Source organism: Schistosoma mansoni (genome assembly GCF_000237925.1).
Source record: "Schistosoma mansoni, WGS project CABG00000000 data, supercontig 0191, strain Puerto Rico, whole genome shotgun sequence".
NCBI classification, from domain to species: domain Eukaryota; kingdom Metazoa; phylum Platyhelminthes; class Trematoda; order Strigeidida; family Schistosomatidae; genus Schistosoma; species Schistosoma mansoni.
Window position 1 is genome coordinate 79,129 of NW_017386071.1, and position 19,471 is coordinate 98,599.

At 30.8% G+C, this 19,471-nt stretch overlaps 1 protein-coding gene across 1 annotated transcript in view; it reads left to right on the forward strand.

Annotated features, from left to right (window-relative positions):
• The window catches only part of Smp_042340 (catenin and plakophilin, putative), a gene marked incomplete at both ends in the record, with an annotated part of 43,728 nt that overhangs the window by 11,744 nt on the left and 12,513 nt on the right, over positions 1–19,471 (forward strand). The window contains 5 exons of the mRNA XM_018794087.1: positions 3,402–3,787; positions 4,105–4,451; positions 6,794–6,996; positions 13,872–14,338; positions 16,746–16,872. Of these exons, the coding sequence (XP_018647078.1) occupies positions 3,402–3,787; positions 4,105–4,451; positions 6,794–6,996; positions 13,872–14,338; positions 16,746–16,872 (1,530 nt within the window). The remainder of the gene's footprint in view (positions 1–3,401; positions 3,788–4,104; positions 4,452–6,793; positions 6,997–13,871; positions 14,339–16,745; positions 16,873–19,471) is intronic.

Sequence of the window (19,471 nt, forward strand, 5' to 3'; positions counted from 1 at the left end):
TTATTTATATTTCAATCGCTGAGACTATTTAAAATATAATTTTTTCACATATAATGAATTCTCTATACTCGGCGCCCAATTATTGTCAAACTATTCGTTCTAACCTTGACAAATATTCGTATAAATTATTTTCCAATTGACTAAATTGTAGTCTTCAATTTCAGCACAATAAAAATCCAAACCCTTACAAACAGATATTCCTTAGAGCATCTATCGATCTTTGACAAACATCTGTTGAAGACCGTTAAGTACTGGACAGCTATTATACTGGCCAATGTAAACTATGGAAATTCAGTAACCTTTAAAACGCCTCCGTACTAATAATAAGTTGCTCACTAGTGACTTACTTAAATAGGTAAATTTGAGAGTTCCATTGAAGGGCGTGATTATTAAATTTCAATCATATCAAGTGTGATAAAGTTGTCTGCCACAGGTACGATGGTGTTGGAACATTATGAAATGATTGACGTTAGAAATGCAGGCCACTGACTGTTCTCTCAGTTACCTGAAGTTTAAGCGCCTGCAAAAAAGACTGAAGTTCCTAGACTAAACCATTTATGTGGTCATGGTTGTGCACTCCTTGATAATCATATAGTCAATAGTTGTCCAACTAAGGTCATTTCATAATGTAAACTATGAAATTTCTACAATGTCCACAAAATCCTCTATATTAATAAATAAATATTGTCTGAAATTTTAGCTTAACAGTAATAGGATAATATTAAGATTAACATATAAATTTGTAATGAAAACGTTAAAGCTTGTAACTAAATAGGAAAATAGAGACAGTCCACCTAGATATGCATACATTTACCAATAGAAAATGATCAACTACAGCCTTTGACATAGACTACAAGAAAATACAATCTTTTCAAGTAGGCTTTATATACTTATTAAACAAGAAACACTCAGTATTTTTGAATTAACTTGGTATTGTTTGTTTGAATCTTCTCATAGATGTTTAGGACTGCAATTGATCAGTCTCTTATTGGCATATGTACATACTGTGCGTGTTGCCTCAATATGGCCTTAATTCACAAGCATTATAAGCAAAGATGGATAGTGGCTAGCATTGGAATCCAGTTTGACGCTCGTTTCGTCCTATTTGGGACTCGTCAGCTGGATGTACCTGCATCTCAGTGTTGATTTTCACTCTGTGACTCGAACCCAGTACCGTTCACTGCAAACGCCATCGCGTTATCCACTCAGCTACTGAACCCGATAGCCACTTACCTGTGCGATGGGGGTGAAGTTTAAATTCATTTAGTATTGCTTGTTTGAATCTTCTCATTGACTTTTAGTACTGCAATTGATCAGTCTGTTATTGGCATATGTGTATACTGTGCGTATTGCCTCGGTATAGCCTTAATTCACAAGCATTATAAGAGCAAGGATGTAACAGTGGCTAGCAGTGAAATCCAGGACGGATGTCTCGTCCTATTTTTATTTACATGAAGCATTTTCTATACATATATGAGTTCAATGCAAATCTTTCTTTATGATAATTCATTTAATTAATTAGAATGACTTCATTGAATAGGAATTATTATTTATTACAATTTCAATCATCCCTTAAAACATTTAATCATATGCATAATTTACATGATTATTCAATTAGTTTTAATGAATATAATGTAAAAAATGAACTATTGTTTTAAATGAATATAAAGTGAGATAGATTTTTCCTTTTGAAATTTTTTTTTTGGGGGGGGGGTTCACCATAATAAATAATTCAATCACTAAATAGAATTTATAATACTGAAAGTTCAGAAAGGAAAACGGTAACTACACTGATCATTATTTATATATGGTGGGAAATAGAATGAATATAAATATTAGAAATAAGTTAGAAATAGTATTAGACTAGTTCTTCATTAGAAATACGCTTTTTTAATTAATATATACGGAGTTTAAAATCTCTGTAATGACGAATAATAAGTCACATGGACTATTTTAAAATATTTTTAGAGGTGCTGTATTCACTGAGCTGGAATGTTTGGTCATGATGCTTACATTCTGTTTCTAGACAAGATTATCATCATACACTGCATAAGGACCCACAGTTCGATTGGACGTTTTTCATATTTGTATATTCGTTGTTGATATATTTCTTTTGATTATTTTGTTAGAATATTATAAGTAACCAATCACATTCCAGGTCAACAGGACATGTTGTTAGTTAATTGTGGGAAAATTTTAATAGCTCATTTCTTTATGAAGCACGAGCTGATAATGTTGCCCAGGACGACAATGAAAGCTTATGACCGAACCATCTAGGTCAAAGAACCTCATACTTCCAGAATCATCTATTTGAACTACAAATATTCCTTATTATTTTATTATTCAAACCTGTCACCTCCTAAAATCCTTCATTCTCAGTTTATTTCTTAAAATCATTGAAGTAGAAGTTTATATTTAGTTTGAGTAAGGTAAAACAACGAATTAACCCTACAATGTTTAGAAACAATGATAGACATTTATTTCTGTTCTGCTTTCAAAAACATGTTTATTTTAATTAATTTCTTTTTTGTTTGCGTGTGATAAGTAATATGACATTGGTCTATTGTTTCAAATTAGTGGTTCTTTAAAGTTATGTACATTGAAAATTGTCTCAATTATTAATTAACAGAAGCACTGTATAAGTAATAAATGAGCAATACACGGTACAAAACGGATACAGGTATCATAAATAAGTGGTTTGTTCTGTTTTCTAAAATAACACCATTTGCAACAAATGGTTATAAATAGATCATAGTATGTTTTGATAATAGCAAACATAGATTTTGTGCTTTAGTAATCTCGTTCACCGTTAGATGGAACTTAAGGATAGATAAAGACAAAAAAATTTTCGAAGACTTGTCAGAAACGTAATCATTAGAAAGAACTGGTTTAGTGCTTGTGGGTTAAGCAAAAAAGAGTCACTTCTGTTTGAACTTGACGTTAATGATGTTGTCCAGAACAATAGTGAAATCTTCACGAAAACATTTTTTAGCCCAGAGAACAAACTTCCCCAAAATCATCCTATTATGCAATAAATCTTCTCTCTCATTTTAAAATGGCATCAATGTGCAAAATCTCGTGATCTACGTTTTTTAGGTAAAGTCAATTGATAATATGGTCTAATTATCATCTAATTACATTTGTGAACAAGCATCTGAACTCTTAACTAAGTTGATCAACAGGTTACAACGTTCTGTTGAAACCTTTCATTATAAATCTTACAGTAAGTCTCTAGCGCACACTGTTTCTATTTCAGGAGATATAAAGTTTCCAAGCTAATACAAAATAGTTATTCATTACTTCTTTATTTGTGATGGTTTTCTCACTGATGAAAATAACCTTTTGAAATCACATGGTTGTATGTACTGATTGATTTGATTTTATTCCACCTTAAAATGTAGAAAGAATTGGAACGAGTTGGTGGTATACGTGCATTAGCTTGGTTAATTGAAAATCGTCAAGTTTATGGAACAACTACAGATTCATTTAAAGATTTAAATTATGGATTGTCTAGTAATTCAAGTAATTGTCACTTGAATGGCACTGAATATGATGATCTACATCAGGCTGTTAAATCAATTTTAGAGAATGCCGCTTCTGTTCTATGTAATTTAGCATCAGTAAGTTGGTTGAAACGAAGTGTTTTACAAGAAGCACTAATTCCAAGCTTATTGAATGTTATTATTGTGCCAGCGGCGACAGAAACTTCCGTTTATGCATCAAAAGATAACGGAGCGCAGTCAATTATTAATAGTATTCTGTTTCGTATTGTTACATCACTGATACGGTGAGTGTTCATTTTTTTAGATTTGATTTTTTCATCATGGCACTAAAAAACCATTATTTACTAGGTACACTTTGTCATCTGATATTTCGTACAATAGCTTTTTGACTGTTCGTTTATTTTTAATATGGACAGATAACCGCGAATATATGCATAACTTTTGTTTTTCTCAATCGCTTTATTTTAAATATGATCATCTTTGGTGATCGATTAGCAACCTGTTTACTTTATAGACTAAATTAACCCAACATAAATCTTTGTACAATTTATTTAAAATCCCAGTAATTTATAATGTTTTTGTTTTTTGTCACACCTCAAAGAAATATTAGCAGTTCTGAAGATGATGATGTCAGAGATCAAATGCGTCAGTGTCCTCAACTTGCAACTAGCCTTTTCAGTATATTACGTTATGCAGTAGAACATCAACTATACGATAAAAGATCGATAGAACATTGTGTTTGCACGATCCGTAATTTATGTTATGGTTTGCAACAGCGACAACAGACACAGCAATCTCAACCGCAACAATCACCATCTCAATCTTCAGTTACATCGTCAAGTCAAGACAGTAAATTTCAAGAGAAATCACGCAATGGTTCATTGTTAAGGATTAAATCAACCAGTCTTGTAAGCGGTAGAAAGTCAAAGGGATTAACAGAAATCAATGGTAACTAAAAAAGTTTGTGTACTTAGTTATATTCATTATGATCTCAAAATAAATGCTAAAAATAAAATGTAGTTTGTACGCTAATTGTTTAGTAGGTGGTAACTGATGTCGAATAATTTAGAACTAAGTACAGTTTGAATTTCATTTAGTGTCCGGTTTCTAGGTTTCAGTTACGTAACATCAAAATAGATAAGTTATGCCATTAAATGAAAAGATAAGTTTTCATTACTCGGTTGAGAAATTTTGTCTCGTCAAAATTAGATTACTTTAAAGATATGTAAGAGCAAGTGTATGATGTTCTGCAAGTAGTTATTCATCACATCTATTCAAGATCTGTGTCTAGAACAACGTTGGGGAAATTGTACATTGTTGTGTTTGTTACTTCTCAAAGCTCATATTATAAATACATACCAGTCAAGCGAAATCATTATTTGGATACTTTTTGACATATATTCAGGAGTACTAACTAACTCTTACTTTCTTTAAAGCCAGCTATTATGAATGGTCGGAGAATTAGATTTCCCTAATTGTCCTTGGATTTACTATTAAGGTTAACTGTTTATCAGTGGCGGTTGGATCTAAAGTTCAATGCTGGGCAATGAAATCGTTTGATATGTTTCACAGTAATGTAGTTGAAATGTAGGCTGTGCATATCTTTATGTTATTACTGAATTAAACTAACAACTATATAGAGGTATTAGACCCTAAAAACTTGGCTTCGATAATTGTTGAACTGATAATTACGATTCCCGGATCATTATAATTTTGTGTTGGAAGAAACTCAGTAACATAATTGACGTCCAAACTTGATACCATAGGTTCATGAACTTCATTATTTAACCGTGATTCTTTGACATTTTGTTGATAACTCTCACGGATTTACTCATCTATGGAACATTTAAGCAAAAAACCTGAACCAAAGGTATTGTTCTGAGTTTTTAGTGGTTGGAATTGTATCATTTCAAATAAGTGAACACATTTATGAGATATGAGTTAACAGATGATATATACCAGAATTCAACGATTTGTTTACTACACTCTTTTTTATTTTATTTTCCATTCTTTGGTTTACGATTTCATCTTCGTTATTTTCTGTTCACGTCATCATAATTTTTCAGAGGGATATACATTTGTAATTTCGTTTGGAACAATGTTAAATTGCCTAATGACTTAGTTTTATTTCGTGTAAAGTTGAAATAACAATGCATTCATATACTGAAACATGTATGATCTTTTGGTTTATCTTTATCATCATCAAGTACATCTAAATACACTTCTATTTTATAAAAATTTACGCAGACAGTCGAATATCCTGACTTTTGTACACAACAATGCGACAACTGCTAAAATATATCTTCACATCGATTGTTCATGTATGGTTGTTTTACAATATATATTCAGTTTTAATTTCGTACTTGAAAGTTTACTATTATTAAGTAGTATAAATAGCAAAGTTGTTTTTGTAAATGTCAATTTTCCGTTCATTCTTTCTTTGTTAATACTACTTATTTGTGCATTGATAATGGATCCTTGTGTTAAGATATTTTTGACAGTTATTAATGAATAATAATGATAATAATAATAATAAATGTCTCGAACCACTGATTAATTTAGCTGAGGAAACCTTCAACTTGATGATAATTTTATTTTTGTGATCTCTACATTTTCTGAAATCGTTAAAACATCAATGGATATCGTCTTTCAGTACACGTTAGTGGTATCCAGTGGAAACATTTTACAATGATTATTCTGTTATGCATATATCTTTCGTAAAAATGCCGACTTGAAATTTGAAAAGGACGATTTTATGTTCTAGATCTTTTGTGTTACAACGCAGTAAAATTTTTGTTCATCGTTCTGATCAACTGAAACTTTCAGTGTTTATAACGCTCTTTCAAAAGAGGAGGCTTGACATTCACATTGTGTATGTATATGCATACCCGTTTATTTATTATATTGATAGTACCGTGGTATATTTTTGTCGGATTGACTGCTTTAGTATATTTTGGCTGACACAACATAAATTAGGTTAGGAGTATATAGGGTAAATCGGAGGTGTTGTGGTCACTGAATAGGATGATCTAATTGTGAAGCTTTTACAGAAGCTTCATTCTGAGTTACAAATATTCATCATCGTTTTGAAAATGATAATTATCATGAACTAACTTCAGGCATTAAAAATCATGAATCACTGGAAAGCTCTTTCATTTCAATTTTCGACTCTTCAGAATTTTATCTAACCAAAGTCATTACAGACAATTCTATGTATTATACTTTGGATTTATTTTAGTTTACACAATTAATTTAAATAGTAAAATATTCTAATTTGAATTTTTTTACAGCGAACCCTGAATCACTAAATAAATCAACTAATCACTCAAAAACCGAAAATATCCCTTCACCATATGGAGATGTGGATTCAGTAAGAACATTGATCTATTTAATACAGTATAGTTCAAATCCATATACACTGGAAGCTGCTGCTGGTTCATTACAAAATTTAACGGCAGGGCATGGAAGTTCAAGTGAACATATGCGAGAAATTGTATGTTGCTTTTCATCAAACGTTTTATTAATTAATCTGTTATTTTGTTTTGAGGAAGAATAATTTAACAAGAATATTTTCATTCCTGAGTGTAAATTAAAAATTTTGTTTTAGTTCCAAGTTTAAAGGTACGTAGTTAGAATTAGACGGCAGAAAATCCTATTTGATCTGGGTTTTGTTCTAGTTGTTATTTATTAACAGGGCTTGCCTGAAACGTTCAAGGAACAGATGGTGTCGGGTGCATTCGAACCGAGGTTACCAGTTTCACAGTCTGATACGTCAGTACTGATATATTTGGCCTAAGGTTTTCTGCTGACTATCTCCAACCAAGTAACATCAAGTCATATTACACGCGTTGTTAAGTCACCCAGATAATTGGCCACATTACAACTTTGTCGAGAGAACTCGATCACTTACAAGAATTAAACAAACATGACCTAGGTCATTGCTCATTTATAGACCAATGCAAGTGAATAAACGTTTAAAAAAGGCACTCAACTTTGTAAAACAGAAAATACAAAGTCACTTCTCTGAATGAGTGTTTTGGGAAACTTCTCAGATTATTATTTTTTGACTCAGTATTCTAGACGAAATCAAGCACTCTGAGTGATGAAAAGTTAGTTGATTAGACCCAATATGACGTCAAAAGTCATTCTTAAGTCAGGTTGTTATAAATTAAAATTCTATTTCATAGGATGGTATTAATAAATAAACAAATAAATGGGATTTGTGAATATTTTCAGTTGAAATCTTCAGAATTTCGTAAGATGCTGTTCATATTTGTTTGATGCATTCTGATAATCTCAATTAAATATTAAAATATATTCTTAACTAATCAATAAATTTTATGGGACTACTGTTGAAATGCCGCCGAAAAATTTAATTTTATTTCACTAATTTTGTTGAACTACTATGAGTAGTATAAATTGAACATACAAATTTTCGTAATTACTTCAGCCACATGTCACAATGATTTGAACAACCTTTTCCTAAAAATATTTACTTAATAAAATGTTTAATTTGTACACAGTAAATTATCATAGCACTTACTATCCGAAGCCAGTTTTTCTCGCTAGAAATGTTCGTTTAGTATTTATTTACATTTTTGTATTTTTCAAGCTGAAAGCTCATGTATAGTCAATGGCAATAAATAGAAGTCTTGGTTTCTCTCAGATTTTCCCTAAATGGTGTGATTGATGTTTAAAGTTAAGAAAATCATTTTTAACAAAATATTCTTTTATGTTCTTTTTATTCATGAGGTCATGAAAGTTCCTTTGTAGTTACTGGGAACCTTAAAAAATGATTGGCTTTATCCAAGGTAATATATACACTCTGCTACTTAATAATAACACCTGATTCAATCAAGATGTACCACCGAATTATCTTAAAAAATGGACATCAAATATTATGCAATATTGATGAGGTATTAAATTTACATTGACGTATTTGGTTGGGACATGTTTTACATATGCTTAATCATTGTCTTCCTCTATGTACTATCCTAGCTGGTGCAGAATTAGGCTAGGAGAAAATTAAATAATACCTTACTAAAACTTGTTTTTAGTCCTCAAAATCACTGACCATAAGACTGAGCTATAAAAGTAGGTGTAAACTATCTGATTGGATTTCACGTGATTATCCCGGCCAATAGTAGGAAACTTTGAGTTGGAATTCCTTTTTACTGTACTGATGCAGTGTGGCAAGTTGAACAGATGGACATATGTACCACATAGACTCTGTGCAAGATTGATTGATACCATGATATATATATATATATATATATAAACTGAATACACAATGCTGAAACAAGGTATGCTAGGGAATTTCTGAAAGTTGATATATATATATAGACCAAAGTCAAAGATCAAAGTCATTCTATATTTTTAAAAATAGTTCTGAAATTTATAATGTCTGAAGGAAACACTCAATAAATAATCAATATATATATATATATAAATATATATCAACTTTCAGAAATTCCCTAGCATACCTTGTTTCAGCATTGTGTATTCAGTTTAAAAACTGAGTAAATGAATTATCTTATCAAGTTCTTGGTTGCTTTCAAAGCTATTGTCTTTTTTAATCATCTGGCTTCCTTTAGACAATCAATCACTAGTTATTTACATTATAAGATGTCTTTCTGAATGATAGAGAAATATTATTAACAATAATATTTTATTGTATTTTATGCCAACATTTGTTGTCAGTCTCAATAAATGTCAAAAACATTGGAATTTTCCAAGTGAAAATAGTTAGTAAATCGATAATGGAATGAGACTACAGAGTCAAGGTTACAAATTATTAGTTTGATTCTTTGAAATTGCAAAAAAATAATTGTTTAGGTAGTGATGTTCATCATTTGGTTTTATACATCGATTACCTCTGATGAATTTAACCAGTTTCAATATTGAAAATATTTTACTTGAATTTAATATAATGACAAAAAGTATTTTAAAATTAAATGTTTTTTTGCGGCCTATGTAACATGCCCCACATGAGCAAGTAAATTTATAGATACACATCGATGTGGCCCAAAGCGAAAGCTTATCCTTAGCACACCCCCGAATGGTAGGCCGGTTTTTTTCTTGAGAAAACATCAGTAAGATACAGGGATTTTTATTTGACTCATATGATCATTAAACTGATAGTTGATTGACTGAATGATTGGTGTAAAAGATATGGCTGATGACAAAGATCGAAGAAAATAGAGTAGGCATGATTCACAGTGCTCTGGTAACTGCATCAGTAATATATTGTCATCCATCAAATAAATTGTTAACCAAATGAGGTGGATAAACTAAACGGAAGTATGTTTGTGATTCTGTTTAAAATTAGTAATAAAAATGAAACAGCTAAAAAATAAAGAAAATTCGTACAATACTACATCAATTCATATTCACTTTGATGTTACGCTTATCTTAGAAATTTAAGTGCTGGTTTAGTGAAGACTACAAACCTAGGTTATGAATTCATTAATATTAATAAATGTAGAACCGCATTTGAACTTTAATATTATGTTGATTAATTATTAAGATATTTTACTGAGTTAACTGACTGTAAGATAAAAGTATGGATAAGTTGTTAGTAATGCTACTCATGATAACTATATGAATAAAGACGAAAAAGCTCTTTTCAATATCACAACTACACCTCGTTATGATTGATTCCAACAGTGAAAACTGTATTCAGAGTAATATAGTGATTCTGTTTTATTCGTTTACACAACTTACACTCACCTTTAATTATCCACTCGATTCAATTCTAATGATTAAAAGTATTCTAAGATTATCGTGTTGATTCCAAACTATCAGAATTAGAGCATAAAACTAGGCATCGCCCACAAAGAATTAAACAATACAATATGTATTCCACACAAACATGATTTCATTTCATCTATTCTTTTTCTCTCTACCTTTATACTCACTTTTTTTTCAAAATATGTTTTGAGTATTTCAATAATCCATATTTCTCGATTTAGCTAACTGAATTTTTCTCATTCTCATTTATTGTATTCATCTCTTATGTATTTTATAGTAATATACAAATGTTAAAAAGCAATCAAAAGATAATTTCATTTTATTTTCACAAATAAATAATCAAGTAGAATAAATGTAAATGTTTCTTTGAATTCTTTAATGGATTTAGATTAAATTTGTTTAAATGTATCTATAGTTCTTGTTTGTGTCTATGTAAGTGTATTCTGTCATCATCTGCAATTTTTGTAATAAAATGCTGCAGATGAATTCATTTTTGTATTGATCGTTTGAATCTTCCCGTTGACGTTCAAAACTGTAATTGGTCGGAGTCTCTTATTGGTATTTATCCACTCTGTACTGACCTCCTCGATATCGCCCTAAGTCAACTCTGAGATACGGGTACATCCAGCTGATGAGTCCGAAAATAGAACGAAATGTGTGTCCTGGATTTCACTGCTAACCACCATCTGTCCTTGCTTATGACGCTGTAGATGTTTTAATCAAAATCTTAAACTAAGAATTAAATCAGTCATTCCATGTTTTTAAAAATAGTTCTGAAATTTATAGTGTCTGAAGGAAACACTCAAAATAAAAGTAAAAATTATGTCTAAAGAGTTTAAGTCACTTGTTTTCAATTAAGTGGTAATTTCTGTAACGACACAATGAGTCGAAAAAGGTGGTACTGACTTGTTATCTCATCCTGGTTTGAAACGTTTTATCATTGGATATTCACAACCTACGATATTAGAATGAGGTTAGGACTAAATCTCGTCAGGTTGTTTCGAAACATCTGAATAATAAGACTGCAAAATAAAGGTATGAAATGTGGGTCACTCGATGTTGGCTCATATGAATCCATTATATATACACCTATGCTTGATTCATTTGTAAGCAATATGAAATCAAATGTCAGGAAGCATGTACTACAAATCGACGAAGGTTGTCAGCAATCAAATAAAAGAATTATGTTTCGTCTGTCGATGACAATATGCTGTAATTGATGATATACTTTGAAAGTACCCTTTATATAGAGGTATTCGTGTATATTTAAAAACATTAACATATTTTCATTTAACATACCATAACAGGTTACCCGATATGTCATCTGCTAACTTCTAAATGTGAATTAAGAGAAATATAAATTCCAATTCAACTGAAGTGACTATTACTTCTCTGGCGCAAGACTGGTAGGTCCTGGGTTCGAATCTCGTGAGTGCGGGATCGTGGATGCGCACTGCTGAAAAGACTATTATCGAACCAGTTAGAAATGAAGGAAACAACAACCCAGTATTAATAACATTAAATTAATTTCCATCTTAAAGAATATCATGAAAATTTCTCGTGAAACTGTTGACTTTATTCGCTTGTTTTTTTTCGAATTTCCTGTTTTATTTTTTGTTTAACATGATAGAAACTCACGAAATTTACCATTCACTATGATGATGTCACTTTATAAAATGTAACAATAATGACTTAATTTCTCTAATTGATTTCTCTGACCTTATTTTAGTAAGTGCTGGATTTTTTTTATTTAAGTAGAAACATAAGTATTAAATAAGAGAACAGAAATTACCCTAATTATTATTTAAAATTATTTTAACAGTATTTATAACCTAGTTTCACATGAATAGTTGATTATTTTCCGGTCACATTATTCTAATAATGATTCCAGTAAAATGTCAGTTATTAGTAAACAGATATATTGAAGTTTTATAGAAATGTTTTATAACTAACAATGAAATCTAATGCACAAATTTTGTCATATTTGCGACTCATCAGCTGGATGTACCTACATCTCATTATTGGTGTTCATGTTGGAACTCGAACCTGATACCACTCCCCGGGGTTTAAAAATATAAACTATTGGCTTTCAATTATTTAGTAGTAATGTGCTCATCACAAACCCTAAAAGTTCTTGGATTCGATACAATCTGTAAGGCTATGAATATATATATCTGAGAAGTCTAACAATACTAGAGTGAACCATCTATTCAGTACTGTTTATTCTTTTTAATGATATCAGTTTGCGAATTATGAACTACCGTCAGAGTGCAAGTTTCTTTATTTCAAAAATATTTTCTTTTATTTGAAAAAAAATAATTTATTTAAACTAGATATATGAAACAGAATTTAAAGGAAATAAGATGATGTTATTTCATAGACATTATCTAATTCGAATAAATAAGTAGATGACTGTATTTTGATAGTTGAAATCATGAGTCTGGCGCGAGACTGGTAGGTCCTGGGTTCGAATCTCGCGAGGCGGGATCGTGGACGCGCACCGCTGAGGAGTACCATAATAGGACGAAACAGCCGTTCAATGCTTCCAGGTTTTCCATGGTGGCCTGGCTTCAACTGACTCATGATTTTAACTATATAAAATTACTAAAATCTCCACAAAATCCCTTTCTGATAACTAAGAAAAATAAGTTTAATATATAAGGTCAACAAAAAATAAAAATTTTTATGTTTTAGAAATAAAACATTGAATGAAATGAATCAATATAAAAGACGAGGAGTTTGAACAGGTTACATGACAGAACGAAGAAAATTCATGTATTCATATTAGAAAATTATATGTAGATTATTCAAAAGATTTAGGTTAAACTAATTATCATAATAAAGGGTATAATAATAATAATAACAATGTTGTTAAACAATATGAAAGTTATGAGCATAGAGGTAAAACAAAGTTAGTAGGGAGTTTTTATAAAATATTATATTTCATTATACTTATAAACAGTTGGTGGAAGTTACTCATTGAATACGGATATATGATCACATTCGATTGCTATTTATAACCTCATAAAGTTGTAAAGCCAGAATTTTCTATCTGTTGACTATTTTGTAAGCGTTCAACATGTCGATAAGGTGTTCCATATTTTTGATTAACATGACGTTACATGGTTGACATTGAAACGACTGTGGGTTTTTTTTCTTCCCCTAATTATAAATTCTCTGAGATTGACCATAAATATCGAAAAAATAGTAGTTTGTTTATGAGTTATCAAAGTTATCAAGTTACTAATGAAATGCAAGTTATGAATCAAATGAGAAGCATCATATATGATAGGTTATGGAATATGTCATTCCTCGACTGACTCATAGTTTTCTCATAACAACACTTATCTTAGAATCTTCTGTTTTCATTAAGCTTTATAGTAATCATATATATCATACACGATAGAAAATTTTCATGCTTTTTATTTCCACATAAAGTAGACTCTAATCGGAGCAGTCGAGATAAATACTTTGGTACAACTACGTAAGAATGCTTTCATTTGCTGATAGTCACCATTCAGATAACAAATTTACCAAGTTATTTAACACTAAATGATTCTATATTATTATTTTTATGATTATTTCTATTGTCTTTCATTTTTCCATGATAAATTGTAGATTCGTTTAAATCATGGACTTCCATTACTTGTAGAATTATTAAATAATTCAATGCATAATGTTGTTGCAACTGCAGCTAATGCATTACGTAATTCTGCATTAGATTCAATTAGTTGTAGTCTACTTGGTAAATATGCATTAAATCGTATTATACAATCATTAGATCAACATTCATGTGGTATTACATTAAATCTACATTCTAATGAATATAAAACACAATTGAACAAATTCAATACAATAAATAATAATAATCACAATAATAATAATAACAATTATTATTATAATAATAATTCTGAATGGCAAATACCAATACAAACATCAAATTCAATGAATAAATCAGTATATTTAACAAATCATGATTATATACAATATGGTGAAGAGAATAAATCTAATATACAAAAACAATGTACAACATCCTTGTTGAGTTTATGTTGTGTTATAATACATAAAAAATTGGATAATGCTAGGTAAGTTGATTTGAGAGTTCGATTGATTATTAAATAACCAAAAAAAACTATTAGGGAAATCATTGGGGGATTTAATACGGTTTACTTATGGTACTGAATTATTTTTTTTTCAATAAATGATACTTTTTGTTAACTTTGACATTTACCTAACTGTTTGTATACTGGTGGCTATGTCAGTCAGCTACAACGTAGGATCAGGCACATATATGTATCGGTTCAAAATGCCATACCTCGTTAACACGACAAGATGAACACCGGATTCAGGGTAGTTAATTTAAGTGTGGTAATATATAAAAAAAGGTTGTATATAAGGATTTAGTACAGGAAGAAAGGCAGATATTAAGCAATTTTCATCTCAAGGTTTAAGGTAAGATAAAGAGTGTATACACCAACGCCATTGTGATCGATTCTGAGCCATGTCACCTAGAGTCTCCAACCATTGGTTACGATAGTCACGCGGACCCTAACCAAGTAGTCTGCATCTACCAACATGGCTCAGACTAGAAGTTAGTGACTACAAGCTCTGATGCCACGTTTTGGTTTGGCTGATCCTAACTCTCTTCCAACTGTCTCCAATACTAGTCTGCACAGAGCGTCGTGGTAATCGGTGTTCAGGCATACGTAACGTGTGGCCCAACCATTTCAGTCGATGAAGATTCACAACCTCACCAACTGACTTACCATCATTCCTCAATACCCTGTACCTAACGTCACTATTACTTACCCGGTGATCCCAGTAGATGCGAGCAATATTTCTAAGACATCTGTGATCAAATACTAGTAACCTACGAGTATCTTCTACCGTCAATGTCCACGTTTCACAGCCGTAAAGTAGAACAGAACGATCTGCCCTACAGTATAGTCGTCCTTTAATTGATAGACGGATATCTTGTATTGGCCACAGGTGACATAGGTCGGCAAAAGACAAACGAGCTTTTTGAATCCGTGCAGGCTATGAGTTATAAGTATTGTGTAAGTGGCAATCCATACCAAATTACTGCCTATAACTTCGATAGATAGAATTTGTTTCAAGCATATAACAAACTGATTGAAAGTTCAAAGTCTGAAAAAATTAGTAGTCTTATTTTAGTTGTAAGGGTTTATAATTTGTTTGTATTTTTCAATCAGTGATACTAAAAAAGTTCAACTAATCAGTTTTAGCTGGTATATGTGCATTTTGAGTGGATTCCATATGTATTGTCATTTAATCATAATTTTTAATTAGGTCCGGATAAAGACTAGCAGAAAAATCTGAGAAGGGCGTTCCAATTTATATAGAGTTCGTCAGTTGGATGTTTCTTGAGATAAGTTCATGAAGTTGCAAACCGTTCGACTGAACTATATAGGTAGATGCGAACTACCTGGTTTGGGCCAGGACGATTATCATAATCAATGGTTAAAGACATTGGGTGACATGGTTCAAAATCATCCGAAATGGTGCATCTGTATTCAATTTTCGTCTTTCCTCAGATCCTGAGCCCAGAAGTCGACTTATCCTGTTTTTTGTTTAATCTATATCTGAATCTTTCTACTAATCATGATACTATCACTACTTCCACACTCTTTAATTGGTGTTGATAATTTTATCTTGTTGTGACAATGTGGTATGGTAACTCGAACCATTGGACATTTATTCTAGATACTCATTTGGATGTGACTAACTGGCTGATTGACTGACTAACGTAACTTGGTTACAAAATATTCAATGCTGACATTATCTTTTGCATAACACGGCGATATGTAGCCGACCTACAATTAAATGATTTTACCCTGATAGTAATCGTGAACATCTGATCTAATAAGTATTCCATTTCACAGACACTAAAAAAATGATTATCTAAGCAAATATCTAATTTAATATTGTCTCTGAATTATCCACTCTGATTCTCATGAATATCGTATAGTTTTACAATAATTTCATAAATTTTATTATCAGGCAATATCAATAAATTTCAACATTGCTATCTTTCTATTTGCTAAAAGTTTCACCTAATGGACCTAATATTATTGTTTAGTACAAAAAAGGGAGATTGAAGTTACTCTAAAATTAATCACTAATTAATTATATAAATGAACATTTGTTAAATGGAGGGGAGAGAGAGAAAAGACATACATAATATAACAACAAATATTGTCTTTGATATTAGAATTGGATAGTTGCCGAAATATGCGTATTTCGTTTATTTTTTTTTAAAATTTTACTGTGAAATTCTGTAATTGATCAGGAAAAAAATTGATTGTTTCATTAAAAAAAAACTATTTTGTTTACGACAGTCGATATTATATTTTTGTTTACTTTCCAATTACAACCCCTTCCTTTCGGCAGAAAAAAAGATTTTCGTGCACAACTATATATATTTACACCATTTTCTAATTATTTTATTTACTTTATTCAACTTCTTTATAGACGTTTCGTTACGCTAGGAGGAGTTGAGAAATGTCAAGAATTATTAAAAATTTGCCTTAATAATGGACATTTAATAAGATTTAATTGTAATGAACAATTAGTTGATGAAGATAAAACTACTCAAACTGTTATTAAACTTATACGTCAATTATTGTTTATGTTATGGGAATTTTCTGAGCTGCGTCCAATTTATAAATTAGTAAGTTTAAAATTATTTCTTAATATTTTAATAAATTGTGATAATTATTATTGTGATTAAATTTGTATAGGTTTGTCTTTTGGCTTTTTATTTATGTTGAAAATTGCAACTGTTCAGTCTCTTTTGGTATATGTTCATTTCGAGCAGATCATCTTGATATTCTCATTTAGTCACAAGCTTTTACGAAAGTTAGATTGTGGCTGGTCATGGGATCCAGGTCATGCGTTTTGTCCTGTTCAGAATTCGTCAGATTTATCTATATCTCAGGGTAGTTTTCTACAGTACTAACTTCAACTCAACACCTTTCGCTCAAAATACTAACCCACTGCACACTAAGCAAGTCATTGTAGATAACATGAATCTTCATTTTAAAACCAGTTAAAATGGTGTAAAGGTTGTTTTCATGACAAACTAGAATCTAGTAAAAAATTATTTTTAGTCCCAAGATACAGCGAATACAGTTTTGTCGTGGTAGTGACCAATGGATTGTTGACTTGATCAAAATGTATAGATGTTTGTGCATAAGTGAAAAAACGTTAAACATTCATTAACTTACTTTAGAAAATAGGTTGAGATATATAAAAGATGAAAGACATCAAGTAAGCAATATTACATTGAGTCGATGGAGCTAGACATTGTCATTGAAACGCAGTGTTTCTGAGCGTATAGTGTAGATTTGACTGGAATCTCAATTTCTTCGATAATCTAAAGACATTTTTAGTAACGTCGTTTACTGCGGAATGTTAACTACTTAGCAGATTAAAAGGAATGGCTAACTATTACCATTGATTACAAAAATAAACTAGTTTTGTAAGCAAAGCTGGATGGTGGCTGGTCAGTTTCATTCCTCAACATCAATTGGAAGATTCAAACAATCAATACAAAATGAAATAAAACTTCACCCCATAGCGCGAAGCATCCCACAGCTATTTTGTAGTAATATGAGACCCTCTAGGAGTATAGATCCATGGGACGAACATCGACTGAATTCAAAATCTGTAGGGCCTTCAATGTGACGTCGACCTTTATACTACTAATTTGGAATCCTTCTGTTTAAGTCTATGGCTTTAGTCAGTTTACGATATTGCACTAGCATAATCTATCATCATTGTTGATACCCATCTGATTTCTGAAATTCCTGGAGATCTAGTTAGAAACTATGGCCAATGGAGTTCAACCAAGCAGGCCGTGAAAAACAAAGCAGTCATGAGACTACTAATATACTCAACACAGTAATATTATTAATTATACTTGGTTGAGTTATTAATGGGTAATAATGTTTTCGGTCTCACTATCTTTATCGCCTGTACTGTCATTGAATATTGAAACAGAATTGCGGAACCATAGGGTGTTGAGTCATTTGACTAAGAGTAGTATAACACTTGTTTACTGGAGACTGGAAAATATCTAGAGGGAAATAATGAATATCTATAAGGTAGTAGATTCCTTCTTATAGTTTATTTTGTTAATTAGACATTGTATTACATAAATCTTCTTAGCAGAGCGAACCATGTTTACAGTGGTAAGTAACTGAAGTTCAAAGGATGCCTAAGGTATGGAGGTATTCAAATGAGCTGCCTAGAGGTAAACTATCCTACACCATCCTTACTGATAGCTTCTACGTTTTCTTTCAGTTTATATTACTCTCTTTGTATTCAGGAACCATTATGTAATTAAAAGTTATCGCAAATATAGTGAAATTAAAACCTGATTAACGATTGTAACGTGACCAGTTAGCTAGAGGTGATGAGTTAATTACTATAAAAACCTAGAATTTTATTTGACTTCAATTAATTTTCTGTCAAAAATAAAACATCTGACCTTAAACGGATAAGTTTACTTATGGATAAAACTGATAGATAATTTCTATTTTAAAATGACGTTGAATCTATCCAGCGATATATGTATATATATAACCTAGCTAGCGAAAACAGGTTACATTTACTTACTTTCATTATGAAATTAAAAAGAATTAACAATTATTTCAAGGTCAAATAGTAATTTATTGAAACTTTGACAATCATATTAGTTTCTCTTAGTAATGAAAATAGATGATTTACGTAGGACAATAGTTTTTTCTTGGCTTATTATAAATATTGGAAATTTTATTTCATGATGTCTTTTGATGATACATAGCCCATGAAATTACTGACTGTTAACTTCATTATTTTTAGCGAAATGTCAAGTCCCTACATTCATTTATTCATGATGATAAAAATAAGTAGTGATACTCTAACAGTGATATATTTTATGATCAATCAAGATGGTGCAGTTATATTTACTCCTTTTTTAATATTGTGTGATGAAGTAATTTAAGTCTATGTAATTTAATTATACACTAATATTAATATTACCGGTTTTCTTATGATAATTCGATTGGATGTTTTGAAACTTCAATTCGTTTTCGGAATTATGTTTCATTTACTATCCTGTTGATTATTTACAAGATTATGGTATGTATATCAATCATAAATTACGTTGAAAGTTGATCACGATTGAGCTAATCACTAATTTTGTTTAATATTTA